This window comes from Chinchilla lanigera, unplaced genomic scaffold, assembly GCF_000276665.1.
Source record: "Chinchilla lanigera isolate Chin_1 unplaced genomic scaffold, ChiLan1.0 scaffold00004, whole genome shotgun sequence".
Taxonomy (NCBI): Eukaryota; Metazoa; Chordata; class Mammalia; order Rodentia; family Chinchillidae; genus Chinchilla; species Chinchilla lanigera.
The window spans coordinates 39,595,762-39,623,671 of record NW_004955405.1 but is presented as its reverse complement, the minus strand read 5'-3'; the positions used below and the strand labels follow the sequence as shown (position 1 = coordinate 39,623,671).

The 27,910-nt window shown below is 47.6% G+C and overlaps 1 protein-coding gene and 1 long non-coding RNA gene across 3 annotated transcripts; one reads left to right on the top strand and one right to left on the bottom strand.

Annotated features, from left to right (window-relative positions):
• LOC102018154 (chromosome unknown open reading frame, human C12orf75) lies at positions 1-27,910 on the bottom strand. 2 transcript variants are annotated; one of them, XM_005374610.2, is made up of 6 exons: positions 27,877-27,910; positions 19,113-19,137; positions 4,865-4,900; positions 3,901-3,980; positions 2,990-3,027; positions 813-900 (listed from the first exon to the last, which is right to left on the bottom strand). In XM_005374610.2, the coding sequence occupies exons 1-5, from the start codon at positions 27,893-27,895 to the stop codon at positions 3,023-3,025; spliced, it is 165 nt and encodes a 54-aa protein (XP_005374667.2). In that variant the 5' UTR covers positions 27,896-27,910; the 3' UTR covers positions 813-900; positions 2,990-3,022. The 2 variants fall into 2 exon arrangements, with proteins under 2 accessions (XP_013374451.1, XP_005374667.2); XM_013518997.1 differs by lacking the exon at positions 2,990-3,027 and having other exon boundaries at positions 1-900.
• LOC102017839 lies at positions 859-6,394 on the top strand. The gene is made up of 3 exons (XR_001235917.1): positions 859-946; positions 1,438-1,544; positions 6,087-6,394. It is a non-coding gene; the product is annotated as an uncharacterized LOC102017839 (long non-coding RNA).

Genomic DNA, 27,910 nt, shown 5'->3' with positions numbered 1-27,910 from the left:
TCAGGTAAGAAGGGATACAAATGTTTATTTGTTGAAACACATTGGTAAACTGAGTAATTTACATTGCAAGAGTAAATAGATACACGTCATTATCAAATAACTTTCCAGACATCCCACTAATCACCTGTCGTAAGATGATTACAGTTAGCAAGTCCTTGAAAATAGTACAGAATTAACATGAGGAGATGCCAGGACTACACAAGATAGACTGAGACTCATTGGCTATGGAGTATTTGTAGCTACACAGGCCTCTGACCAAACAAAACAGGGATTTCATCAATTGTGTTTAGGGTATACAAACTTCAAATTTCACAGGTTTACTTTTAAATATTGCAGCGTGATACGTTGTTCCTAACAGTGGAATTCTCTCACATTTAAATAAAATTTGAAAACCAAATAGTAAAAAAAAAGGGAAAGAGATAGTAGTAAGAATCCAGTTACCAATTTTACAGCTAAAAATTAATGTGAAGTAGAAATAGTGAAAGGTAAGAGGCAAATATATTACTTTGGGTAATTCATTTATAGTGCCCTATTACCTTAGGTTATAAATACAGCAAGGATTCTGTTATATAAAAACTATCAAAAGAGTATGCGGGGAAAGACAAGGCCATGAGCTGGGCTGAGCAGCCAGCGAGCGCACGAGGGCCGGCAGCGAGGCTGGCCGTCACACCGTCCAGGACAGATGTTGCTCCTCCTTCACACAAGACCACAGACAGCGTCAGAGATCAGCGCATCGTCAACCAGTCTCCTTCCACTGCAACACTGAACCTGGGCCCACGGCTTTAATGACGGCCTTCAGACTGGGGGGAAGTGGGAGGCAACTGCTTAGAATTTCCTCGGAAATGTCAGCGCACGGTACAGTGTTGCTGGAGCCAGAGGTCCTCTGAATCGATGAAAGAACTACAAAGAGAAAAGAGGAAAGAAGAGAATCAGTAAACTTGACAAGGTACAGCTTCGATAAAAACATACCGACTCTAAGCATGCAAACCATTCTCTATTTTAAGTAGTGCACATAATTCAACATTTACCCAATATTTATTTAAGATTTATCATGTGGCTGGCATGGTGCTAAGCATGGGTGGTATTTACAGAAGAGACAAAGCCAGGTGGAGACTTACAAACTCAATTAAAATATGGAATGATCGGCCATGCTCAGAAATGGCTACACACATGCCAGCATCACCAAAGTAACAGAAACTGCTCATCCCCAGCCACATCCCTTCCCTGCATGCTCAGGCCCAGGTGAGGCTGAGCCGCGCAGGGACTCACGACACCTCCAAGTGAAGCTGAGAGGACCCCTGCCTCACGTGTCAGTAATTTAGATTCGGAAGTCATCCCAAGCCACCAAATCAAATCTGAACTTTGGTCAGTGGCTGAGTTCAGTTCACAGAATCTACATGTTGGTTTAAAAAAAAGTCTAACTGATCCTTTCCACAGTCTTTTCCAGCCAGATGTGGTGCTGCATGCCTGGAGATTACCTTTCCATACGGCACAAATAATCAGATTCCTCCTGCCTAGGGAAAACTGCATTCACAATTCTACAGGTAAGGTTAGATCTCTATTAAAATACTAGACACAGAATATCAGCAGACTCCCCAGGGGAAGTACCACCCCGTGGCTCTGCAGGGAGGGTTACACTGCTGGCTGAGCAGAAAGTTGCAGGGGAAGCGACCCCTTGAGGACTGGCCGGGTCCCAGCTGCCACACCCCTTCCTCTAGCAGGAAAGCCCGTTCATCTCTACCTGTGAACTTATTCTGCCGGCCACCCTCCCCACCTCCAGCTCTAGTACTGGCCCTGGGTGAGCACTGGTTCAACTGCAAACCAGCTTGCTTCTGGACTGCCGATGGCTGGGTTCTGATCACAAAAACGAAAAGAGGGTGATGGTGGTGACGGTGGTGATGGTGATGGCGACCACGACAGCCAAGCTACCATTTATTTCCCATCAACCCTGACGACGACCCTTAAACCTAAGCATTAGATTCAGCATGTAGATTACAAAGCTAGGGCCACAAAGGGGAAGTAACTGCCCAGCCAGTAAGTGAGAGTCCGCACTCAAATCAAGGCCATCAACTTCCCAAGCAGGCCATCCCAGGAGACAGGGCGTCCCAGAAAGCAGAGTTTCAGTGAGGCCAGGTGTCACTCAGCAGGACTGAAACGCAACTGGGGTCCGAGTGCACCAGTGGACCGAGTGCACTGAGACGCCTTTGTCCCGCACGGCTGCACCTTCGTGGTGACAATGGCCCGGCTCCACTGCAGCTCTGGGAAGGGTCCGTCTCTGCTCTGCTGCTTAACCCCTCGTGGCTACTGCCAAACCCTTCCCACTGACCCAACCCAGCGCGCACGGGCCCAGCCTCTCTGATCCCTCCCCACCTGCCACTCCTCAAGTCCTATGCCTTCAAGGTTTTTTGCAAGGAAGGCCAGAGGCACCCAAAGTGGTGTATTCAGCAGACACACAGCCTGCTCTTAATAAATAAAACTGATCGGAAACAAAATGAAATGAAAAAGAAATGGCTACAAAGACAGTTGACCTGAGCATTAGGCTCTTTAGAGTAAAATCCTACTCTAATCCTCAGGATGAGACCCCCCCACCCCATCCGAGACAAAAAGGAATGAAGGGGTGTGACAGACACACACCAACTCCCCATGATGAATGCGATCACTGTGTGCCGCGAACATGCGCTGATGAAAAGTAATGCAAGCCTACTGGTAATAAAAACAGGTTTTTTAGAAATATATAGCAATAAGGCCAGGTGTGGTGGTGCACACCTGTAATCCCAGCACTCGGGAGGCTGAGGCAGGAGGATCACTGTGAGTTCGAGGCCAGCCTGGGTTACAAAGTGAGCACAAGGCCAGCCTGAACTGCATAGCGAGACCCTGCTTCAAAAGGACAAAAAATAAATTAAAAAAAAAGAAATATATAGCAATAATATCCACTGTTTATTCCTCATCAATGGTAAATATATAAATTGTTTAGAAAAATATACAATACCTCTTGTTTACTGGGTCATGATGTTAGCTTCCTCTAATCTTAAAGAGAAATTAAAGGAAAGTTGAATGTTCAGATTATAAAGAACATATTCTAATTTCCCACAAAACTACAAACAGTACTAATGGACATGCACTTGCTGGTCTAAATCATAAGGGAATAGGCACAAGGAACAAGTAGCAAGCAGTGTGTTAAAATAGTGCACTACAGCCTTGTGTGCACAGTAAACATGATAAAACCACATGTCCCACAAAAAATCAGTAGCGCGCTTAGTATATCTCATTCTTACCATGAGTCTCACGTTAAAATGAATGTAAGCAAGACCGTGAGGCCTCTTACTCAAAAAATCTTCATTCACCCAGGCTTACTAACTTAAAACTCAGGAAAGGGCACCCCTGCCTCATTTAATTCTACTATAGGCAGTTCTAGTTCCTTTAATCGTCTGCCTACTCATCAGTCATCTTTCCAAAACATTACAGAAATTGCCGGGTGTGGTGGCGCACCCCTGTAATCCTAGTACTTGGGAGACTGAGGCAGGAGAGTCACTGTGAGTTCAAGGTCAGCCTCGATTACATAGCAAGACTCTGTCTCAAAACACAAAACAAAAAAAGACGTCACAGAAATCTATGTTTGTGCGCTAGAAAACCTCCATGAACTTACTTGAAGGCAAGCTTTTTGGAAAGAAATTAAAAATCTCCATGGAGCATGACTACAAATAAAAGCTAAATTTGCTCTGGAATTACTCTTAACACATGAGCAGCAATTTCAAGAAACGCGTACCACAGAGGTTTTTCCTGGCTCACTGAAACAATGTAGTACATAGGCTGAGTCAGCCAAGCAGATATATAAATTGCATATTTTTCATAAAACAGACGAATAGCTGGAGGGAATAAACATCCCATAATCATTCTTACTTTTTTGTACAGTCTTTGTTTGATTGGACACCATATCAACAGCTTCAGTGGGCAGGCCAACATATACTCCTCCATAGTTTCTATGAGACAAATCAAACCAACTTAAATGCACAGAGACAGAGAAATGCAGCACTTCAAACAATCATAATTAACACAATACATGATCTTTCAAAGCTGAATTAAAAATATCTTTGTCCCTGGAAACATAATTGTTTTTGTTTTGTTTTGTTTTGTTTTGAGACAGAGTCTCACCATGTAGTTCAGGCTGGTCTTGAACTCTCTATGTAGCCCAGGCTGGCCTCAAACTCACAGCAATCCTCCTGCTTCAGCCTCCCAAGTGCTGGGATGACAGGTGTGCACCACCACACCCAGCTTAGAGGATATAAATTAAAAATACACTACATGAGAAAAACAAGCTGTACTGATTGATAGACTATTCAGATATTTTACTTGCAATGAGAAACAAGAAGTTGGACGTTTTAAGTTAGTACAGTGATAAACGTATAGAGTGACTTGTCATGGGAAATCAGTAACATTTATCAAGAATTCCTAGTGGCTACCATGGTATTATGTATCATGGATATATAAAAACATGTTTCTCGAGGGAGACAGACGGATGAAATGAGGGACAGCTAAAGAGTCATGGCGTGCAGTTGATCGGAGGAGGAGGAGGAGGCCAGAGGGGCTGCAAGAGGAGGGGACCATTCCTTGAGAGGACAGTGAGCCTAGGTCTGTGGGACACAAATTGGTATGGGTGCCGTGCACAGGACGAAGCCCAAGCTCAGCTGAAAGAAGCACAGATTGTAAATCTGAGACTTTTCCCCAGACCTCGCCCTCCTCCCGTGTTCTCTGGGCCACAACTTCTCCTGGTGGAACCTGTATTACTGGCAATGTGCCACCATGTGGAAAATTCAGTTATGGCCACAATCACTCAAAGTAACGCCAGCAGCGATACCAAACCTACCTCCTCTTGTCATCTTCCGTTATCGATTCTTCTGTCCTAGAAGACCAAAAATATATGTGATAGGACACTGGGTGACAAGGACAGAGACTTTTCTTTGGTTATGAGAAGAAAGGAATCATTGGGAGAAAGCTGACTGCGCCTACTTCAAGTGTTTCTACCAAGCGTTTCCACAGCACAGTATTCCAGCCCACCGAAATGTACCAATCCGGAAAGTGCCCAGAAAGACTCTCTTCTGAACCACCGGAAAAACTGAGGGCAGCCGAGATTGGGGAGGGCACAGAACCCAGAAGCCGGGCAGCCAGGGTTCCCCTTGACTGTGACAGGCACTCCCTGATGCCCACCTATGGGCAGCAGGCTGCTCACACCTCGTGTGTCAAGTACACGGTTGACCAGATGACCCCCACGGTCCCTCCCAGTCCTTACACACTGCGATTTTGGGTCCTTGTGCCAGTTCAGTGGCACAATTACGGGTAGTGAAGATTTCTTTAGTGCATAAAGAATAATGCCAATTTGATTTCCTTTTACCTAAAGTTATGAGACATTTAATATACATTCTTTCACAAAGAAGGGAGCTATGTTTCAAAGGATGCTCTTGCAGGGAATCACTACTTTACAACAGCCTCTTCCCCAGCCTAAGGACATTCCTTGGCATAGTTCTAAGCGGACTGGGAAACCTTTCTTAGAGCCCTAGTTAGCATGCATGTTACTTTTCTAAAAGGAAAAAATTAACAAACCAAGGTTCAGAGGTGTCCAGCTGAGCCCAACATACAGTTCTAAGAGTTTCTGTCAGGAGGAAAGCAGACCAGACACATTGGATCTTTTGATTCTAGAAAATCCGTGGTTCTGCCCAGTTAGAAGCTGTGAACGCTGCACATGCAGCAATCCAGTGCATCTAATGTTCCTTCGCTGCAGCGCCTGCAAGTGCCAAGCCCATAAAGCAGGAAGCATAACTGGCAGCTGCCTGGCGCATACTGGCCACCAACACAGCACGCCGCCAGCTGGTGTAGACTCCACCTTGAGATCCAATTTACCCATGCTGAGCACAGAACCCATGTTTGCCAGATAATTATCAACTTCATGTACCTCTTGCTAAAGTGAAATTGTGCTTTAATTCAAAAGTGTTAAAGTCACACTGCGTTTGAAATGGTGTTATGCTTATTGATGTGTACAACAAAGTGCTTTCTACTTTTAATTAAAATGGATTTATAAACCTTTACTATAGGTAATGGGAAAACGATGGTGACAAACTTGTTCAAGATGAGCACAGCATTTTCTTTGGTCCTGAGTGACTGACACCGTGATGAACTTGTTTCCAAGCCAAATATAACTGGGAGACCTGGACATGTACAATGTCTCATATATTCAGCCACAGCTAATTCTTTTCCGATGCACTAACATATTTATCTCAATTCTTTCCCCTTTTGTCTAATTCTACCGAAAAATATAGTTTAAGTTCCCCAAATATAAGAAAAATAAAAATTTATTTTAAAACTATTATATTAATTATTATCAACAGTCTATAAAATCCAATCTGGCCATACGTGGTGACACACACTTGTAATCCTAGCACTCAGGAGGCTGAGGCAGGAAGATTGCCATGAGTTTGAGGCCAGCCAGGGCCACATAAGTGAGTTCAAAGCCAACCTGAGCTGGACAGCAACACCCTGTCTCAAAAAATTAACTAATTAAAAAATTAATTCAGATATAATAGAACATCTCTAAAAATATCATTTATAGTGCTTCTACGATATCCATTCTTCTATCCATTCATGTAAGTTACAGAGCCCCCTTTTGGATATCCGCCTATGGATGAGGCTACTCCTCTAGCCAATCCTTCTACGAACCATACAGATTATTCTTAATCTGAAACAAGACCAGAACTTTAGCATCAGTTTTGCTCAAATTACCTGGGTCAGCACTCTTCCACGCAACAGCTCAGAGAGCTCAGGCCAAGGAAATGGGTGCAGACAGCCACGGAATTAACAAACAAGCGAGACCCACAGCAAACCCCACCCACCTGACACTGGTGTCCACATCCGGGGCCACCTCACAGCTGCTTGGGGAGAAAGATGCACAAGTCCAAGGCAACCCCGGTGGGAGGTCAGCAAAGCGGCTTCTCCTAAGGAGGAGCCACCTCCAGATCACTCCTGCCAAAGCTCTGGCCATCTCCCATCTCTACTCCTTTTAATCCTGCAAGACAGCTACTGGCTTTACCGTAAAACAAAAATCTGAGGCCCAGGAAGGTCGATAGCATGATCAAGGTTATCGATAAAGCCAGAATTCAAGTCCAAACTTGTGGGGGATTCCAGACCCTGCCTCTGAGCTGTGAGCCTGTGCTGTTGGGAGTTGGAGAAATCCACCTCCCCTGACTCTGTGGTCTGTCCTCAGTGCTGAGGACAGAACAGGCCCAGCGAGGAAACCCCTCAGGGCCTCATTAAGTTTGGGGTACAGTTCCTCTGTGACCCCTACAGCTCCAGGGGGAGGGTGGCCACTGCTACATGGCTTCCAGCTGAGACTACAAACCCTGCCCCCCAAACCAGTGACAAGAGCAGGAGCAACAGCAGCAGGCAGAACCACACCGTCCGCAGCCACGGAGGGAGAGCCTGGGCGGTCCTGAGGACCGGGCTGCAGGACTCAGAACGAGATGGCTTCACTCCCAGCATGCTCCCCAGGAGAGCAGAGCCGCAGATTGAATTATCCCAAACCGGCGAAGACAGCGTGAAAATGAGGCTGTTTCACAGTGAGGACCCAGCAAGGGGCCGGGAGGCTCCACTGCGCGTGGCGGTGCTCTTGGGGAATCAACTGGTCCCAAATCTCCAATCAGCTCACCAGGAGCCTCATCCTGGGGAAAGGAGCAGGACAAACCTCCCACAGCAAGGCCACTGGGGATCCTGGCAGGAGCCAGCAGCCAGCACCCAGACACCCTAAAGCAGACGCTCAGTGTGAGATGAGAAAAGCTAAATTCCGCCAGGTCCCTTCCCACCTCCTCTGCCTGGGGCTCCTCAGGTCTTCTCCAGCCTCGTTATGCTGGAGCCAGAGGCTGCTGCTGGCGAGAGAGAGAACCCAGCACGTATTACCCAAGATCAGGGCGCTCTGGAGCAATCGTGTTCCAGCAGCTATGCAGCAAGCCAAGTCAAAAGCTGCTCTTGCTAGCAGACGTGCTGGAAAGGAAGCTACTGCCCCCTCCTCCAAAGCTACCTGCCCCATCCACTTGGTGCTGCGGGGGCTGGGACCCTGAAGACCATCCTTGCCCTTGTCACCATGCTGTGGCTGGTTCCACCAGCAAGAGAAGCAGGGGAGAGGATAAGCTGCCCAGGGAGCAGGAGGATGGAGCTCCTCTCCCAGCTCAGCTGTCTGCTCCCAAGGCCCTCATTCCATCCTCGCAGCACTCTCAGGACAGTCCCATGGCCTTTCTGGTCACTGCAGCCATCATTACTGAAGCCTCAGAAGAGTCAGTGCCTCAGTGCCACGTGTCCCTCCTCCACGTCTCTACGGTGCCAGTATTAGCAGGTGACACTGTCCCCTCAGGGCCTGTGTCCCAGCTTCCGTACATTCCCTCCTTTACTCTGATCACACTAACCTCCTGCCTTGGTCGCTCTGGGCCTAGCAGTGACAGTTATTTCCTGCTTTTCCTCTCTCTCCTGCTTCCCTCTTCTTCTCTTACATTTCTAACACTTTACGACACACTTAACCAACTCCTGACAGTGAGTCTCTCTGTTAACTGGTCAGGGTGTGGGATGCGGTGGTGCACACCTGGACTCCCAGGAGGATAAATCAGGAAGATCAAGAGTTTGAGGCCAGCGCAGGCTATTAGTGAGTTCAAGGCTGGCCTGAGGTCACAGGGAGACCCTGTCTCAAAAACCAAATAAATAAGATCAGCGTGACTCCTTTTCCCTGATGGGTCCCTAACTCACACACTGCCAGACAGCAAGAACGGGGTTCCTCTCTTGGCCCCTTGGTTGAACATGGTCTACTGGAGCACCTAAGAACTTCTCGCTTCCTGCCGGGTGCAGTCACGTCAAGGTTACAGGTACGCTGGACTGTATGGCGGGCCGTGCGCCTCAGTTAGACCTCCGTCCTGCAGAGCAGGAGCTCAGAGGACACAGGGCATTCACAGAACAAAGCGAGACCAGGGTGGACACTGCAGGCCATGCGAACTGCTCCTGGTCATCTCCGCACACCGGAACGGGGATGCAGGACTCGCCAGACCAAGGGTTTTCCCACAGGAAGTGCGAGTTAGGCTTCGGAGGTTTTGTGCTTTTTGGGGAGGCTGGCTTTTCGAGGCAGGGTCTCCGTCCCTAGCACGCCATCCCGGGGCCCTTCATCCACGGGTCTGGACACTGGGACATGGAGCCGTGCCTTTCACAGTGGTGACCCACATCAAGTTTCTGGCCCACGGACCCTGAGTTTGCCTCCTTTAGAAATACTCAGAAATTTTACGTTCTGTGTATCTTACCATAATAAACAATTGAACGGGGAAGGGAGGAAAGAGAAGGGGTGAAACGAGGAATTAAGATGCACTCTGTGCTTGTGCCAGCTCCCCACAGGATGTGATCGCTACACACTATTAAAAAGTGGGAAAAATGAACAGAAGTGCATCTAGGGAAGGGCTAACATTAGAAGGCCGTCCTGGCGCGAGCTGGGCGGCGTCCCGGGATCCGTGCCTCGGCAGCCTCTTTCCCTGCTGTGCAGGACTAAGGGTGCCGGTCCACCTGAGCACTGAGCTCTGCCGCTCCCTCTGCACCCTGGGAGCTGTGCCCAGTGAGAGACAGACAGAGGGACCCCCTCTAGGCTGCAGTATCCCCCACTGTCACCGACCCACACAGGAGGCCACCCTGGAGCTACTCGGCTAGCCAGCGTGCTCCACAGTGTCCTCAGCCCTTAGATGAGGGGCTAGGCAAGCTCCACAGTGGTGACAGGTCCCTCTCGTCTCCAGCTTTCGGGACCCTTCCTTCCTGTCTGGGCAGCAGGGAGCCCCTGGCCGTCTCCCCAGGTTCCAGTACAAGCTCACGCCCCAGTTGCAGCAGCCTCCTTTGACTGATCCAGTTGTACCCGACTCGCCTGAATCACGACTCCAGTGTCTGCTGACCACCGGCTTGGTCAGGGTCTCTCTGGCCTGTTTGGCCTGAGCACTCACAGTCCTTCCAAGGAGTGTCAGTGACAAGACCCTTCGCTGGGCGACAGCAGACCCTCCTGGCTCCCACGGCCAAGTGTGCTGTCCTTGCCTGGGGCCACATGGAGCTCCAGGCCTGCTCTACCACAGCCCTGACCACATGGGTCACAGGGCCTGTATGGATCTGACCTCGGCCCTAGAGCCAGAGGGCAGCTGAAACAGGTGGTGGGAGGAGAAGGCCAGAGCAAGTGATTCCTGGGGAGGGAGCCCACTGCACACTGCACCCCACACCCCCTGCCGGCATCTCTTGAGGTCCCTGGCAGGACATGGAAAGTTTCCAGCTGGTGCAGTACAGCAAGAAATCAAGCTCTTCACCACGATGGGTAGAAGAAAGTCCACCTTCCCAAGGAACAGCCATGGATGATGTCGGATGCGCCCACCTGCAGGGGCCCTTGTGCTGAGGGAGAAATTCAATCTTTCCGGACCATTTAAGAAGCATCTTGGAGCCTGCTGTGCAGCAAAGAGGTGCTTAATTTCCTAGAGACTCTGGATCAATATCGATATTGGCTCTACGATGGGTAAGAGGAGCACCATGCTGAGTTTAGCAAATTCACAGCGAGGAGGCCAGAAGCGGAACTGACAGGCACCCCGAGCTGTCTTCTGTCATCTCACTTGTCCCAGTGGTTGGCCTTTGTCAGCTTCATGTTTTTCTTTTTCTCCCATTTTCTTTTCCTGGCATGCCACTTGTCAGGTCAACTCTGGTAAAATACAGAACACTAAGCAGTATTTTACTCTTAAACCATCAGCTGAGCTGAGCGTGGCGGTGCACACCTATAATCCCAACATTCAGCAGGCTAAGGCAGGAAGAACGTCAGGAGTTCAAGGCCAGCCTTGGCCACACAGTAAATTCAAGGCCAGCTTGAACTATAGTAAGACCCTGTCCCAAAATCCAAACAGACAGTAAAAATCAAATATTGATTTCACTAAAAGATATCTTATTCAAAGTTAATATAGCTAATACAAGTAAACTTTTTCTTCCCATCATACATGGTAATCAAAACATTTTCATTACTGCATTTGCTTAGCTTCTACGTTATATAAAATAGTTCTCCTTAGTGACCTAAAGGTTTTAAAGGTTGAGAAAAAAATGAAGCCTTCCATGTGGATGGACAAACGTGTCATCTTTGTGTCATCATGTGTTGTCTTTGTCAGACAACAAAGAGTAAACAGCAGCCGGCAACTCCAATGAACATTTTCTAACTCCTCTTAGCCACAACTTACGGGAAAATTCAGAAGGTTCTCCCTTCCCTCTGCCTTCCACAACCACCACAGTTCTGCGGCAAAAACCCAGTGTCTCACCAAGAAAAACGTTCTAAATATGGAGCTATTCTTACAAGAGCTGATCTCAGAAGCAGGAAAACAGACTGTCGCCTTTGCTTTTTCCATATTTGCAGTGCTACTAATGAGGCTGAACTTATTTTGATTTATGAGCCACCCAAATGTGGTATGGGAGCTCCAGAGACCATGCTTGGAGCACCAGGGATATATTTTCATTATCACTTGTGGTGACCTTTGGGAATAAGTGTATTAATTGACAGTACTTACTTCCGTCTCCACTAACCCTCCAGATGAAAGTATGACATTTCCTTTTCTGTGTAACGTTGTTATGGTACCTCCTGGTTCAGAGGGTGGGTCCAATCAACTGTACCTAACAAGCACATGGGATTTCTGCTTGAGTTCGTGTCTTACCGTTGGCTGCTTGCCCCACATTTCATCTCTTTCATTTGTTCACAACTTGAACACCTCCACACAGTGGTCTCTTCATTGCTCTCCTCAGATGAGCCCCTCATCCAACTCTGCACTCCTTTTCTAGAACATACTTCCAAGGAGCAGGCATTCAAGGGAATGCTTTCCACTTGTCTTGGCCAGAGGCGATGGGGACCCTGCCCTGCGCCATCTTCTTCAGGGTCCTCTCAGCATCAGCAAGGCGGGAGTATTCCCTCCATTGCCCTTAAAAACCTCGACTTTCCCTACCAGCACTTTTCTCAAAACCTTGAGAATACGCAGCATGTGTCCACATAGCCAAGCATGACCCAGCACCTCCCAACAGGGGCACACACACACACACACAGAGCTCCCGCAGAGGGGCCGCTGTGCTCCACACTCAAACTCCCCTACAGAGTCTTGCCCTGCCAACAAAACACCAAAGCACTAACAATGCTGGCCCTGACCTCAACATTGTCTTTCTAACCACCTCTGCCTTGGCTGATTTTAAAATCTACAAAAACCATCCATCCAACTTCTCCCCTTACATTTTGCTGACTTCCTCTGTTTGAACTTTTTTTAACTTTTCTAGAAATCCTTAAATTTTTAATTTTTAAAACTGATACATAATAACTGATACATATTCACAGGATTCAGTGTGATCTTCCAGTACATGTATATAATGCATGTCATCAAATCAGGATAAATAAGTTATCCATCATGCATTTTTTAAAAATTTATTTTGATTAGTAGATGTTTCTTTTGTTTTGTTTTTGTCTTTTTGAGACAGGGTCTCACTATGTAGTACAGGCTGGCCTTGAACTCACTTTGTAACCCCAGGCTGGTCTCGAACTTGCAGCTACCCTCCCGAGTGCTGGCATTACAGGTGTTCGCCACCATGCCTAGCAGCCGATGTTTGTTTGTAGTGGGTAATGATTACATGCACCATGCGAAGCTGGTACAGGTGCGTAATACATCTTAATTCTTTCCATGTCCCCCTTCCCTCCCTCTCTTGGTCCCCTTCCCATTTGCGAAAGATCCATCTCCCTGTTTCCTGCGTCTACCTTTTACTTTGCTCTTTGCTAACTGTTCCCGTACCCCACATCTCCACAGCACGCAGCCCGGCACCCCACCCCTCCGCGCCCCGACGGTTCACACTAGGAAATGCGGCTCCCAGGAGAAGAGCTTCTCTGCCTGGGTCCCTCGGGCTGCGCTCGTCCCGCTCCTCCTCCGCGGGCTCCACAGACAACCGACCCGCGCCTGCCAAGGGGCGCACGGCGGCGCCCAGCCACAGCGAGCCCCGCGACAGGGCCTGGCCGGGCTCAGCGCCCTCCCGCCACCGCGCAGCCCCGTTTACAGCGCGCCCAGCGGTTTCTGCCCCACGGAGGACAGAATCGCCCGGCAGGTAAGTGGCGAGGGAGTTCTGAATCCGGGTCCTTCGGCTGCCCAATGGCGGCTTTTCCAGAACATTCTGCCCAGCCCCTCCCCGCGGACAGCAGGCCTGCGCCTGCGCGGACAGGACAGTCGTGACATTTGCAGGGGCGCAGAGACCTGGTGCACCTGGGGTGGAAAATCCACAAAGGAACCCAGGGAAAATCGAAATTAGACATTCACAATTTCGTGTTTTAAAGAGACAGACTGTCGAGGTATTTTATGTTGGTCCAATCTGCACCATTTTTTCTAGAGTTGCTCCTTCCGCAACAATAAAAAAGCTTTCTCAAGAAAGGAATGTTAATGAAATGTCAACTTTGTGAGTTTTAAGTGGAGCCGGTGCTTGAATGATCTTGTATAAATCAAGAGGCTGTAGTTTTTCTTTTATTTTCCATAGCAAACATTATAGAGTCCACTTACTGAAGACCTTTTTATGTGAAACATTCTTACACATACTGCTTAAACGCTGAGAAGTGTTTTTACCATGACAGGTGTGGGACACGGAGAACAAGCTTTGTCTCTGCTTGCCCAGTGACAACTGTCTCCCTTTGCCGGCAGCAGCACCCGATTTTCCCATGGAGCACCACCAGTCTTCCCTGCTTTGCCCACAGAGGTACAGGGGGCTGAGGACCGGATTGGCTCCAGCAGTAGGCACATGACCTGAACCTGGCCAATCAGAATCTTTTGTTCCACTGGCCCTGAGTTTGATTCCCAGGAGGCACCTGGCTCACCTGACACTGAGATCCTGGCCCTGCGACTTCTGGAGAAACTACAAGGATGCAAAGCTTCTATTCCAGAGGAACCGCTGGACTAATGGGATATAACTGACCAGCTGTCACCACCTGACATGAAGCCAACACGGGTCAGCGGAGACCAAGAGAGTTTTTCCTGTCACTTGACCACCTGGATCCAGCTGTGACCAAAGCTAAACCCCTGGAGCTTTTCCACGACACGTGCCAATAAATTCCTTTTTGTTTGTTTATTTAAAGCAGTTCAAACTGGACTTCTGCCATTTCCAACCAAAAATATCCCAACCCAACCTAGCGGTGCCAAACAGCTAAGAGAATTCGCTAAAGCGAAATAAAAGCAATGGTTGATTTTTCCAGGACTCCGAAGCTGTCAGATGTCATCGCGCTGGATTTACTTGTTTTATTTTCTGTTGCTGCACTGAGATCTAAACGGCGGAGGGGGGCGCGGGAGCCGGCTGTGACCCTCACACAGATCCGCTTGTGCAGACTGAACCCAGGGACAATCACCCGGGGTTCCCACGTCTCTAAGGCCCCCTCCCCCGATCTGAACCCTACACCCTGCTGGGGTCTGTTCCCCTCAGTTATTCTCTCCTCACCACAAACAGCTGCACCCAAACTGGCCCAGCTTTCTTACTCTCCTGGTTCCTACACCACAGTCTCTTCCACTTACAACAATAAACAGAAAAAGCAAAACAAGACTTCAACATGCAAAATCATCCTAATACAGAATCAGGCATAAATAATTTTTTTAAAGTGAAGAAAAATATAAAACATGAATGGCAGTTGTCTGTGCTAGTAGGACAATAGCTGATCTTTCTCTTTTAAAAAAGTACCTTTCTGTACTTTCCGCATTTTCTTGGTATTTCTTCTACATTAGAAATGCATATTCTAATATTTTTGGTTTTCATGAAACAGGGTTCCGCTATGTAGTGCAGGCTGGCCTTGAACTCGAAATGATCCTCCTGCTCAGCCTCCTAAGTGCTGGCAATACAGGCATACACCACCATGCCAAGCAAAACATGCATATTTTTCAAATGTGCTTCCTCTTCAAACTGACACCCTTGCCACCCGTCACTGACAACACTGTGAAGAGACACTGTGCACGACACCCACTTCCTCATTCACTCCTGCTCTGACTCCACTGTCCCCCGGGGGGCGTCACCACACACAGTGGCTCTCTGTCCAGCTCCAGCTCACCTGGCTTCTCTGGCTCACCCTCCCTTCCTGCCTTCCCTGGTTCAAGAGATGCCCACCTCCTTGCTGCTCCAGCCAGCCAGCCAGTCAGTCCACCCATCAAACCGGGCACTCTCTGCTTTGCCCCCTTCCCTACCCTTTCCTCTGCCACGTCTCCACCCTCCCCTCCTCTGAGGAACTCGCTCAGCCAGAGCCAGGTCAGCACTGGATTCTGACTGTTTTCATTATCACCACTCATCACAATGTGTTTTTGTCCTCAACAGACAGCCATCTAATGAAACACATGGAGTGACTGAAAAAGATGACGACCGTTCAAAACTTACCAAAGTGAAAGAAGTATCACTATAAATCCCCTTCAAAGTACTCCCCTATCAACACATTCACCCCAGGTCTTGCTGCGCTCTGCAGCAGCTCTGCAGTCTTCTCTCCTGAGTGTCCTTAGTTGCACTGTCATGGCTGCCTCATGTGCTGAATTGGCTCAAAATGTTTCCCTTGCTGGTCATGTTGACTTTGGGGAAGAGCCCGAAGTCACAGGGTGCCAGATCCAGTGAACAAGGTGGATGAGGACACAGCGCCATGTTTTTAGGAGCTGCCTTTCTGCTGGATGGCGCTCAGTGACGGCAGTCACTCTTCATACAGAAGAGTATCATGGTCACGCATCATACAGAAAGGCGCTGATGAAGGAGGACTCCAGAGGTGCTTCGGAAAGTGACACATAGGATGAGGTAAGTGTGTTACAAGTGGGGGGGGGGTTCTGAAGGAGCTTAACAATGATGTCATATTATAGTAATTTTTTAAAGTTTAAATATTCACCATATATTTTGATGACCCTCTTGTACAGGAATATATTATTTGTTATTACATACTGGCTTCTTGTCTATAGAAAAAGTAAATGAATAAGACGAGGGAGTAAAAAATTGCAGATCTTCCCAAAGAACTGATATTTTAATATAGATTAAGACAATAAATATATTTCCGCTTCCAAAAGTACATATAATTTTCCCACAGCACTTTTATGTGATCTGTGTAATAGGGCGGTTGCCCTGTGTTAAGATCTTCCACTCCCAGAGCTACTGTGCTATTTTGGCCATTTCTTCTACTTTGGGATCAGTCTCTTTAGATAAAATAATAAAAAAGTTTAATCTTCATAATAAAATTGTCAAATCATCTTAATTTCTTAGCTCCTCACTCATTCATGGTACCTCCTAATACTGTGGTCAATACTTCTAAATCTATAGTTTCTACTTTAAATACAGAAAATTAGAACGTATCTTTTTTTTTTGGCAAGGAAAAGTAATACAATAATATTCTTTAATTTTTTCCAGTTAAATTTAATGCATTTTTGAGGGGTATTTTTATTTTATTTTATTTTATTTTATTTTATTTTATTTTATTTGAGACAGTATTGCTATGCAGTCCAGGCTGGCCTTGCCCACAATAGCCTCCAACTTGCAGTGAACCTCCTTCCTCAGCCTCCCAAGTGCTGGTATTACAGGCATGCACCACCATACCCAGCCTCTGTGTATTTTTTAAAGGGTCATTAATTTAATAAAATTACTTTTTTATAATAGACTATCCAATGAGGTAGAGTCACAGGAAATTTAAATCTGAAGAACTCAAATTTAGTAGTTCAGTGGTGCAGTTCAATGAAACTAAGAAGGAGTAGTTCAACGGTGTCTCACATTCCAGAACAGTTAATTCTGGTGACAAAAATCACTGCTAAATTTTATTAGAAATTCCCATGCCTCCCAAAGAAAGGAAGCCATGAAGCCAGTCTCTCTTTGAGGAGAAAATTCACATGGCAACTGTTGACCAAACACTAAGAAACCCAGTGTGCTGCTTCATCAGGGAGGTCTAACATGAGGAGAGAAAGACACTGTAGCTCGTTGGGAGATCTGGGAATACTTCTTGCAGAGAAAGAGACACAAACCCTGAAGGGGGACAGACCTAGGGAAGTCATTCCAGGCTGCTGCAGTTTGGATGCTGAGTGTCCTCCAAGTGTGCTGAAGGCTGGGTCCGCAGGATGGCCCTCCTGGGAGAGGGTGGAATGATCATAAGGTGGGCCTAGCCAGTCCTTAGACCATGGGGTGTGTGCCCCAAGGGACTGTGGCACATTCTCACATTCTCATCCTCTCTCCCCTCTCCTGTCCCATTTAAGGTGTGTGCCTTTTGTTCCAGCAGGTGCACCCCCAACACTGCCATCCATACCAGGCAGTGACACAGCCAGGGATGGCCCTAACCAAGCCAACTCTATGCTGTCTGGACTTCACAAGTCTAAAATAAGATGATCTAAATAAGCGTTTTCTCTTTATAGAGTTAACTGCCTCAGGCAGTTTGTCACAGTAATAACAAACTGCATAATATACAGGCAATGGGCACAAATGAATGGCCTTCCTATTCCCAAGGGACACTGGGCTCAACAGAGTGGGCAATGGATAAGATCTGAAAGGTTCTGGGCAGAGGTCTCACAAGCGCAGAGAAGGGCTCAAGAATAATTCATCTACAGAGGCCTCTAGAGAGAGAGGGAAAGGCTGGAGGAGAGACCAAAACACCGCCCTGAGGGAAGGAGCTAGGCTTGCCATGCAGTGCCCAGTATTTGGTCACAGACTCAACCACAGCAAGCAGGCTGGAAGCAACCTTCAGCTGCTTCTTTTGTGCCTGAAGTCCATTATAAAATGCCTACTTCATTCCCAGAGAACACAAACCCAAGTCAGATCTCCTCTGGATCCGTCTCTGTTATAGAAAAGTCTGAATCCATTTTTAAAGTTAGCTTGCAGATGGCTTTCAGTCCCCATCGCTCCAGCTTTCCCCAAACACCTGTGCAAGCCAGTGAGGAAGTGGAATGCTTCTTTCCTGTCCCGGCTGCAAGATCAAACCACTGGTCCTGCCAGAGCCCTCGCCAGCCTTGCCAACCACAGAAAAGGCAACGCACTCAGTGGACCCCTGTGCGTCCTGCCTCGGCGTGGAGAAACAAACCTTTCACACCACACATGTGGTCTGGCTCCAGCTGGGGTTGGGACACTTGACTGCAATTCCACAGGGTAACCACGGGCTCTGTGGCAGTGGGTTCCTCGAGTGGCCTTACTATACCCACGTTATAAGCAGAAAGCTACAGCGGAGTACAGAAAGGGTTCCTGGGTGCAAGAAGCCTCTGGTGGGAGACGCCCTTTAACCATGTTCCGTGGCCTGCAGTCATTTCGCTGATGACCATGGTGAGCAGTGTCTCAGTCCGTTTTCTGTGGTTTTCACAAAACACCTGAGGCCAGGTAATTTATAAAGAATGGAACTTCATTTGGTGCATGATTCTGGAGGCTGAGAAGTCCAAAACCAGGTGTGGCATCTGGTAAGGGCCCTTCTGTTGCCTTGTAATCTGACAGAGGGCATCGCATGGTGAGAAAGAGTGAGTGTGCAAGCTTGGGTCTCTTTGTCTTCCTGTAACACCACTAAAGCCATCAATGGGCTCACCCTGTGACCTCATCCAATCTCATTCACCTCCCAAAGCCCCTCACTCCAGATACCATCCACACATAATCTTGAGGGTCATCTTTCCAACGTGAGTATTAGGAAGATCCACTCTAACCATGGTGAACGGTTATCTGTAGTCACTCAAATGTGGTAAAGGCCTGGCTCCGGCCTCCCCTCCTCCCTAGCCCCAAGCCCTGCAGTCCCGGGGGGAGGTACAAGCTTCAATCTCACAAACACTTCTAACCAGAAGAAATCTCTCTACCAGGTGAGACAGAAACACAACTAAACATTACTTCCTCCCAAGACTGTGAGTGAAAGTGCCAGGGCAACTAGAAAGCTAAAATGAAAAGTCACACCTGACAACAGTCTTCAAACGGCCTTGTAAGCCAAGCAATAATCTTTACATGTGCCTAGCACAGAAAGTATTTCTGGTCGTCTCAGCCAACCATGCAGGTCTCAAAAGGTCACAATCATGAAATAGCACCGTCCTCAGAAAGATAGCAGGTATAATATGGTAATAGTAAGTACTCACGCATCTTTAGCTGCTCCTGCAGGGCCTGGAGAGAAAAACAAAGACAGGTTTGTATTGGTGTGAAAGCACTGCCACAAACACATTAAGCCTGACACCTAACTGAGATAATATTCCAGAAGAGACCAGGTTTTAAGACATCATTTCAGAAAAGGACAGGAGAGGGCATCTCTGTTACTTTTCTCTCGTGGCTGAGACAAAATACCTGACGCCCACAATTAGGGAAGGAAAAGTTAATTTAGCTCACGGTTTGTGGAGGTTTCAGTCCATACTCGGCTGGCTCCAAGACAGAGTGGCACATGGCAGAGGGCAACGGTTAGTGGCGGTGGAAGACAGCAAAAGCAACAAGAGCAAAAGGGAGGAGGAGAAAGAGCAAGCCTCTTTCCCTCCCTTGCATCATATGCAAACTACCCACCCCAGGGAGGGTGCGGCTCTCACACCCATAATGCCAGCATTGGATCATGGATCAATCACAATCTCTAGAAGCCCGTCCCATGACTACATGAGGCTTTGCGGGGAGGGACATGTAGACACAAACTATAGCAGAAGGCAAGGAAATCATAAAATTCTTCAGTTTCAAATCTTACATTTTAGGATTTTTTGCTGCCCATTTTTTCTAATACCTCTAACTGCATGGTGCTGGTTTGAAAAGGGATGGTCCCAATCACTTAATCGCATTTCCCATCTCACGGGTGAGGAAACTGACAGAGTTGAGAAGCATTTTCTTTGCTACACTACACACTTCCTAAACTGGCGTGCATGCTGCATTGTCCTAAATCGTGACCAAGGACTGGTCACAAAGTGACTGCAAAATCACAGGACGAAATGGAGGTGTCAGAAGTCTCAAGAACACCAGCCTTGCTCCAAAAGGAGTCATGTGCAACGCTAACTCTGCTGTCCTTTGCCACTGTATCTTTCCTCTCTGCTTCCGGTCCCAGCGTCCGTAGCTGGACAACAGAGAACTTGCATTTCGGTTACTTTAACCTCTTAAAAACTCACTTCCCTCTGGGGTCCAAGGAGAGTTTAAAAGAGTACTTTCTCAAAGACCACTGTGAAGCTTTAGAAAGATGGTGTGTGTAAACACACGCACAAGTCAGGGTCAGCAGTCACCTCCAAGAGCTCACTTTCCTTCCCTAGAAAATAGAAATTAAAATAACTTCTGCACAAACCACAGATATTCGAAAACAAAGGCAGACGCGCTACAGAGAAAAATGCAGGAAAAGAAACTCCCCAAATTGCAAGAACTAAACCCCAGAAATGTTCATTTACGATGCATAATATTGCAAACTAAAACTAATCATGAAGATAATAGAAACTGTATCTCAAATACATTCTTCTAGGGCTTTGATTAAACCTGAACTTTGCTATAAACTTAGTAATAAAGTTTCTTCAAGAAAGAATAACACAAAACAAAACAACAAATATATATATATATACATATATATGACAGCATTATGCTACTAATTTCTCTCAGCTGATTGAAAAGGTTTGTGCTAATATTGTTTACACAATTAAACGCCTGTATCTTGTACTGTCAGTAACTAATTTAAAGATAACAATACGCAATGTATTGACCAGTTACCCTCCTATTGTTTTGAAATTTTACCTTTCTCTTTAAAATAAAATTTTTAAAAAATTTTAAAAATTTTTCTAAAAAGAGTAACACTTCTGTGATGGTACAATTAAAGTCAGAAGGAGAGGGAACAAACATTGGAATCTAAGACCACTGAAACCCAAATCCTAAAATTAAAAAAAAGAAAAAAGGTGCAGTGGCGCACATCCATTGTCCCAGGTACTCAGTGGGGTGAGGCAGGAGGATCACAAGCTCCAGGCAATCCCGGGCAACTTAGTGAGCTCCCCTCCCAAAATAAAAATTAAAAAGAAAAAAGGGTTTCGATATCACTTTGGTAGTGCACTCTGGGTTTGTTCCTTAGTACTGAGGAAAGGAGAGAGGGAGGGAGGGAAAGAGGGAAAAGGAAGTAACAAGGAAAAAAAAAAATACTGCCCATGTAGAACAGCACCACTGTAAACCTGTGAGAATCAATTTTATTTCAGAGTCAAAAACATGCAGAGAATCTGAAAGAAAGCCTGTAAGAAAGTAATACTCTTTTCTTTTTATTTTCACGGAAAAGACAGGGAACTGTTTTAAGGTCTGCAGAGCTTAGAGCTCGGGAGAAACTGGTGGTACAAGTCTTACCAAAAGAATGCGGAAATACACTGAGGGCCTGGGCCTGAGGGGGCCTCCGTGCAGTCCGGGGAAGAGGAGAGGAGAAACTGTCTCACTGCGCCTCGCCTCGGGGATGGACAGGAAGCAGGAGACCCGAGCCGGCCCGCCTCCAGCGTGTGCCCGGCAGTCACCAAGTCACTTCGCTCCTGTGTCTGAGGGAGGGGACACGCTGCCCACAGTGACAGCCAGGGCGGCGGAGCATGATGTGCGTGAAATGAGTTCATAAACGGCAAGGCGTTCCATCAGCGCTGATTGTAACCCCGCCAGGAACTGTCCTGCGCTCACCCTGACTGCTGCCTGGCCGGAGGGCCTCTCCCGCTGAGATCCCCAGTCAGTGACCTGCGGTGGCTCCGGCTCAGTTCGGGAGAGGCTGGGTCACCTTAACCAAAAATCACCCTTTCTCTCCTAAAAGGGCCCTGGCTTGAAGGGGCAGCGGCCACTTAACATCCGCAGCAGTGGGGACTCAGGAACGCTGCCTCACGCGCATTCGTGTGACTGGGAAGAAAACGTGCACCCTCAGGGCTGGGCGACCTGGTGATTCATGGAAACCTATCACCAGGAGAGAGTAGGGCCGCATACAAGCTCACGCAGTGAAAAAGAGAAAAAACATGATCTTTGAAACTGCTGGAAACCCTTGGCAAAACTCTCCGAGATCTGAAACAAAAATTACTGCCCTCGCTGCAACATTTTCATCATCCTTCACTTGACTATGTCATTAATCACATCAAGATTTCCAAGAGAACTTATGCAAAATATACTTGGACCGGAACTACTCAGATAGTGACACAATCCCGTTGACTTAAGTTGTGTTTGCAATTCACGTAATGCAGCATTTATTAAGCAACATGTAGACTGGTGCGTCTGGGCCCCAGGCAGAGAGGCCATTCATCCCCGTTAATGTCACTTTGCTTCCTGACAGACTGGCTCTTTACTGCTCAAACATAGCCTTGGTGGCTTAACCGAAAGGGCCTTAGGAGAAAGGGATGGAGGGAAGGTAGCAATGTTTCTTGGGGGCAATAAAAGGAAAGAAAAGCAAAGCTCCAAAAAGCATAGAGAACATTTCTGTGTGTCAAAAGATCTAATTGTTAGTTTCCAAAGTTACATAAATGATGATAGCCATTTTAAATATCTTCCTAAAAAACAGCGAGGAGAAGGCTGGATTTCAGAAAAGAACTAAAAATGCAGCTTCAGGAACACAACTGTAAGCCCTTAGCACAGCTGAGGACTTCTCTTGTTCAAGGTAACATGTTTTTTTAACACTTCTTAAATACTGCCGGTTGTTCACAGCATCATTTCGTCTTTCCAGGACAGTGCTTACTTTTTACTTCACACCCTTGGCAAGATTTCTTGATTTTATCCATGAGTCTCAACACCAAAAGTCTCAGCTACTTAAAAATGCAAGCAAACACAATTTATTGGAACACTCAGAACCCTAATCTGATACAGGGATATCACCGAAGCAAACCCAGCCTTTTTCCCTTGTTGCTGGCACAGAACTCCTGAAAACCTTGCAGACTCCCAAGTGACGGGGCGATGGGGGCTCCTTTCCTTGGGTGAACGACTCCGGGGCTTGACTGGCAGCTCCGGGCAGGGGTGGGGGTGGACTGGAGGTTGAGCTCAGCTCCCTTAAGAAACCTGCCACTCCTGTCGCTCACAAGCACACCCAGGGGCCCACCCAGGCCACCCACTGCACTCTCCCAGAACCCCCCACTTTACATCTGCAGAGCCCTTCTGTCCAGGTAAGGTCCCGTCCACAAGTCCCGGGACCGGGAGTATGGACACCGCCCCCAGGTTCAGCAGGCAAGCCATAACACATCTCATCCTACCTTCCCCCTCCTCCAAAAGCAGTTAATTCTGTGGGCTGGGATGTGGCTCTGTGGTAGAGCTCTTGCCTAGCATGTGCAAGGACCTGTGTCCAATCTTCAGCACCACCAAAATTAGTACAAAATAAAATAAATATCTGGCAAAGTAACATTTGGGGAGGACTATAATTAATGTAACATGTCACATACTCCACAAACACAAAGAAAATGTCACTCCTAGTGAACAAGAGAGCAAGCAAGGACACTATCAGGTCAGGCATTTTAAGTAGGAGTATCTGTCACCTTGGTCCCGTGGTGGCAAACCTATAGCACGCGTGCCGAGCTGGGCACGCACAGTCCTCTCTGTCGGCACGGGAGCCAGGTCACCCCAGCACTGGGGCACTCGGGTTTAACTGCAAAGATGGCACTCTGATAAATCAGTGGGCTTGCGCTGAAGTCTGGCACTCGGTCTCTGGAAGGTCCAACACGCCTGGGGATCTCTCTGAGAGCTCATTTTAGTACAGGTGCTGCCGAACCAAGCACGTCTCTGAGATCCCAGGATATCTCCTAAATTGTGAACTGCACTGCCCAGGACACCCTCAATGTGGGTCAGATCCATACGCTACTGCTGTGAGGGGCTCCTCACACATCCCCAACCCTAGCACGAAGAAAGCACTGCTCCCTTTTGCCACTGTGCTCCCTTCCCCCTACCCCTCCCCTCCTATAAAAGAGTTCGCATGTATTTTTACATTTGAAAAACAGCCTATTTTTGTCTTTTTGATCACTGTACATGTGCTTTATAGAGTTCATGAAATATACTGAAAATATTCAGTTCAGTAAGTATTCAGCTAAGTAAGTGGCTAAATTATACAGCAAGTCGTATTTCATTCTCCCATGGGGTGGTGATAATTCACACACTAAAAGTAAAATTACATACATGGCAAATTTATAAAAATGACTACAGACCTACAAACCACAACATAATGACTTATGAGAAGTAATAAAAGCATGCAGGAATGGCTTGTTCTTTGTTTTATAAAACCAAAGGTTCCACTGAGAACTGTATAAACATAACTACAAGAAAAGAAATAAAATTCTCTTTAATTCTGACATCTGCCGTGAGCTCCGACCCATAATAGTTCTAAAACGATGTCACTCAGTTTAGCCAAAAGCAATGAAACAACACTCCTTACTTCATCCAAAACAATGCTTATTTTTAAGAAGCCAAAAAAAAAAAAAAAAAGATTCACAAGTCTTCCGAAGGGATCTGCCCTAGAACTACACAGCCTGCCAGAGAATGCAGAAGCTCCGAGGAGAGCTGCGTCTGCAGGCTCCCCTGCGGAGCGGCACCGTGGGAGGGAAAAGCTGAGGGCAGAGTCCATGCGCAGGAGGTCACGGACTGGCATCTAGCTGCTCTAATACGGCTTAAGCAGGTCTACATCAAACTGTAAGTGGCTCCTGGCAGAACTGGGTAACTGCCTTGGGTCAGCTTCATGGACCGCTCCCTGGGTGGCAGTGGTGACCCTAGGGACCCGGAGCACGTGAGTGATACTCCTGCTTCTGTCTCCTGAGACTGACCAGGGCTCCCCCATCTCTTCATCACCGGTACTTCGAGGAGCTTCCTCCAAGAGGACAGCATCCCCAGTCCCTGCCCACCTGCCTTGAGCACAAGCCTGGCGGCGCCTCCAGCTCCCAGGCTGGAACCGCTTGGCTGGCGGCAGCGCCCCTCAACCTGCCTTCTTCAGGACCTGTCAGGAGGCTGCATCCTCACACGGCTTCAGTCAGCCACTCTAAATTATACCACACAGCCACAATGCCCCTGCCCCGGCCCCTCCACCAGTTACAAATGCCTTCCCTACAGGTGATGGGCCCTGGGGTACACACAATTAGGTTTCCCTGCAATAATCAGCGCATCGAGCACTGGCAGCACGTGAGGCAGCATTCTAAGCCATTTGCACACACTGCCTTCTATAACCTTAAGTGACGGGTTCTAACCCCCACCCTGCAGGTGAGGCACAGACAGCTTGAGCAAGCTGTCCAACGTCACACAGCAGATAAAAGGCAAAAGCGCGACTCACAGTTGGGTTTACCCCCCTCCCCGGCTCCTCCCTTTGCTTCCTGGCCACCAGCACGTGAGCAGCTCTCCTCTGCCACGGCCCTCTGGGCAAAACTGGAAGCCAAAGTAAACCTCCCCTTTAATGTGCCGGTGTCAGGCACTGAGTCCCTGCAATGAAGAAATGCATGCATTCACTCAACAAATATGTTTTGAAAAAAAAATCCCACTGAAGGTTTGGAGGCCGGTCTGGAGGCTGAGGATACAGCTGTGAAGAAACTGTCTGGGCTCTCAGGCTTCCAAGGGGTTAGGGGACACATGAAATAAGAAATAAAGTGTCAGCTCTCTGGCAAAAGGTACTCCAGCCGGGGAAAACCCGCGAGTTGAGCTTGCTTAAAAACCAGAACGTGGATGGGGCAGGGAGCACTGCATGATGGACAGGGCTTCCTGGATGCCATCGACAAAGTCTGTGTCGTGTCCCCAAGGTGGGCACTCCTACTGCGCGCTCAGCATCGTCTCAACGTTTCCAAACCACCAGCAGAGTCAATTAAGGCCAGGCCATGGAGCTACATCAAAAGAGAATGCAGTTATCCAGCTAATTGAGGACAAGGAAATAACTAATCTAAATAATTGGACCCAAAAGGATTACATTAACTCCCTAGGTACGCTGATAAAATAAGACAAATAATTGTTAAGTTCCTCCTCTGACTATTGTTATATAAATAGCAGAAGAACCATTTCAGAAACGCTCTGATAACCAACTGTCCAAAAATTATGGTTGCACAGTTGCCAGTTACATATCTCTGGAAAAAACTACAACTAACTGATTATCAAGGGCCAAACACTTTTAAAATAACTCTCCTGCAAAAAAATAATTAGTATGCATTGAAACAGGCTTTTATAGAGATGTGGAACCATCAGAACTTCTAAGGGACTTTGCAGTTTATGGAAGAAGGGATTTTCTGGTTTATATTAGTCACTCCCCAGTCTATCTACAAAGAAACTGCACTTCTTTAGGTTAAAATGTACCTGTCCATCTCTCTGACTTATTATGGGATAATTCAAGAGGAAACAAGAAGATAAAGTACTTGCTGGGGGTGAGTACACCACACTGCACCACAGCTCTCTGCTTTATAATAAATATGACACTTTTAGAGGCTAATCCAATCCAGATGGTTCCCCAGAGATTAGGGTTAGAGCCTTGGTTTACACAGGGAAAATGTCCCAAATCCTCACAAAATGCAGGCTCTCCTACTATAGTTCTAGGTTGGGGAAAATAAAATTCCTACCTTAAGACAGTGATTGTATCAAGACATAAAAATGACGAGCTCTGTGTAAAGGCCTCTCACCATCTGTCTGGGCAAACAGCTCCACTCCTCCCCCTCCACTCCTCCCCAGGAAGCCCTCCCTGACTAAACTCGGTCATTCACCACCTCCCAGGCACATGGATGCCCAAGGCACCTTCTACTCTACCCTGCTTGGCACTTGGTCTCGCCTGCCTCATCTTGCCACCTAGACCATCTGCTTCCAGCAGGAGAATCTGACTCCAACCTACTATCATCCGTGGCTGGCTGCCCTCACTCTTCTACTAAAAGTTCCTACAGAAAGCCCCGAGTACTAGGGTGGACACGTGTGGGCTGCAGGTAGAACGCCTGAGGGCTAAATCTGCCCAGATTCTCATGGGGCCGATCCACCTCCCTTTCCCTATGGGCACTGCACCATTTTACTGTGATGCTGCGGCATCCCAGTCCAATTTACCCAGGCATCTCACTCATGTCAGTCTGCTCCGTAACCAAGCTCACTGGCCCGAAGCCAAGCATGGCCACTGTCCAGGTAGCTCAAGAAAGCACCAACGATCACCTGGGTTTACCAGAATTACTCAGGGAACGAAACGCAGCTCAGGGGAGTGATTTCAGGTTTGACAACATTGTCACAACGTGTTAGGTGCGAAAGCAGATTTGCTATTTTCCTGCACAAAAACATCCATGGAAAGTCACTTCCCCTTGAACAGGGTAAAAATCTTTAGTCCAGTATGGGACTTACAGCTATGGAGCACTTGCAGGCATCATTTGATTCTGGGTTTCACATACGCCCTAGAGAACGGAGCACGCTCAGTTGTCCTCCCACACAGATGAAGGAACCAAAGCTCAGAGAAGAAAGGAAATAAATGCCCACAGTGACAGGCAGCACTGTTCCAAAGCCGAGCGCAAGCCCCCGCCAGGGTCTCCTTCCGCCGCCGCCCCTCTTTATACTTGTTTATTTGAAAGAGCAGCAACTGAAGTGCCAGACTCCTGCGACATTTCAGAAGCTGTGCTCTACAAGCACCTACGGGACCGGGACAACACGTTTGTGCCTTTTCACAGCGCAGCCTGAGCTCCGTGCACGTCTGCAGCGAGCTCAGAGCTCACAGTTGAGAGAGGCTCATGGCCCTTGAACTGTGGAGTCCTTGCCTCGCCCTTCTGTCCTGTCTTGCTGAACTTCCCTTCTGAAAAGAAACCCCTACCACCGCGGACCGAAAATAGCAGCCGCCAAACACCAAAGCCAGCGGGAAGCAGGAGCAGGGAGATGTTCCGGAGCTCCCCGGACAGGGCGTGTTTTACAGTCTGCGCTCCCTACCTTGCTCTTTTCTAAACATAAAGCTACTTTCACCGAAAAGCAGCTGGCAGGGAGGACACACGCTCTTACCTGCACCACCACCCTCCATAGACAACCAAACAAA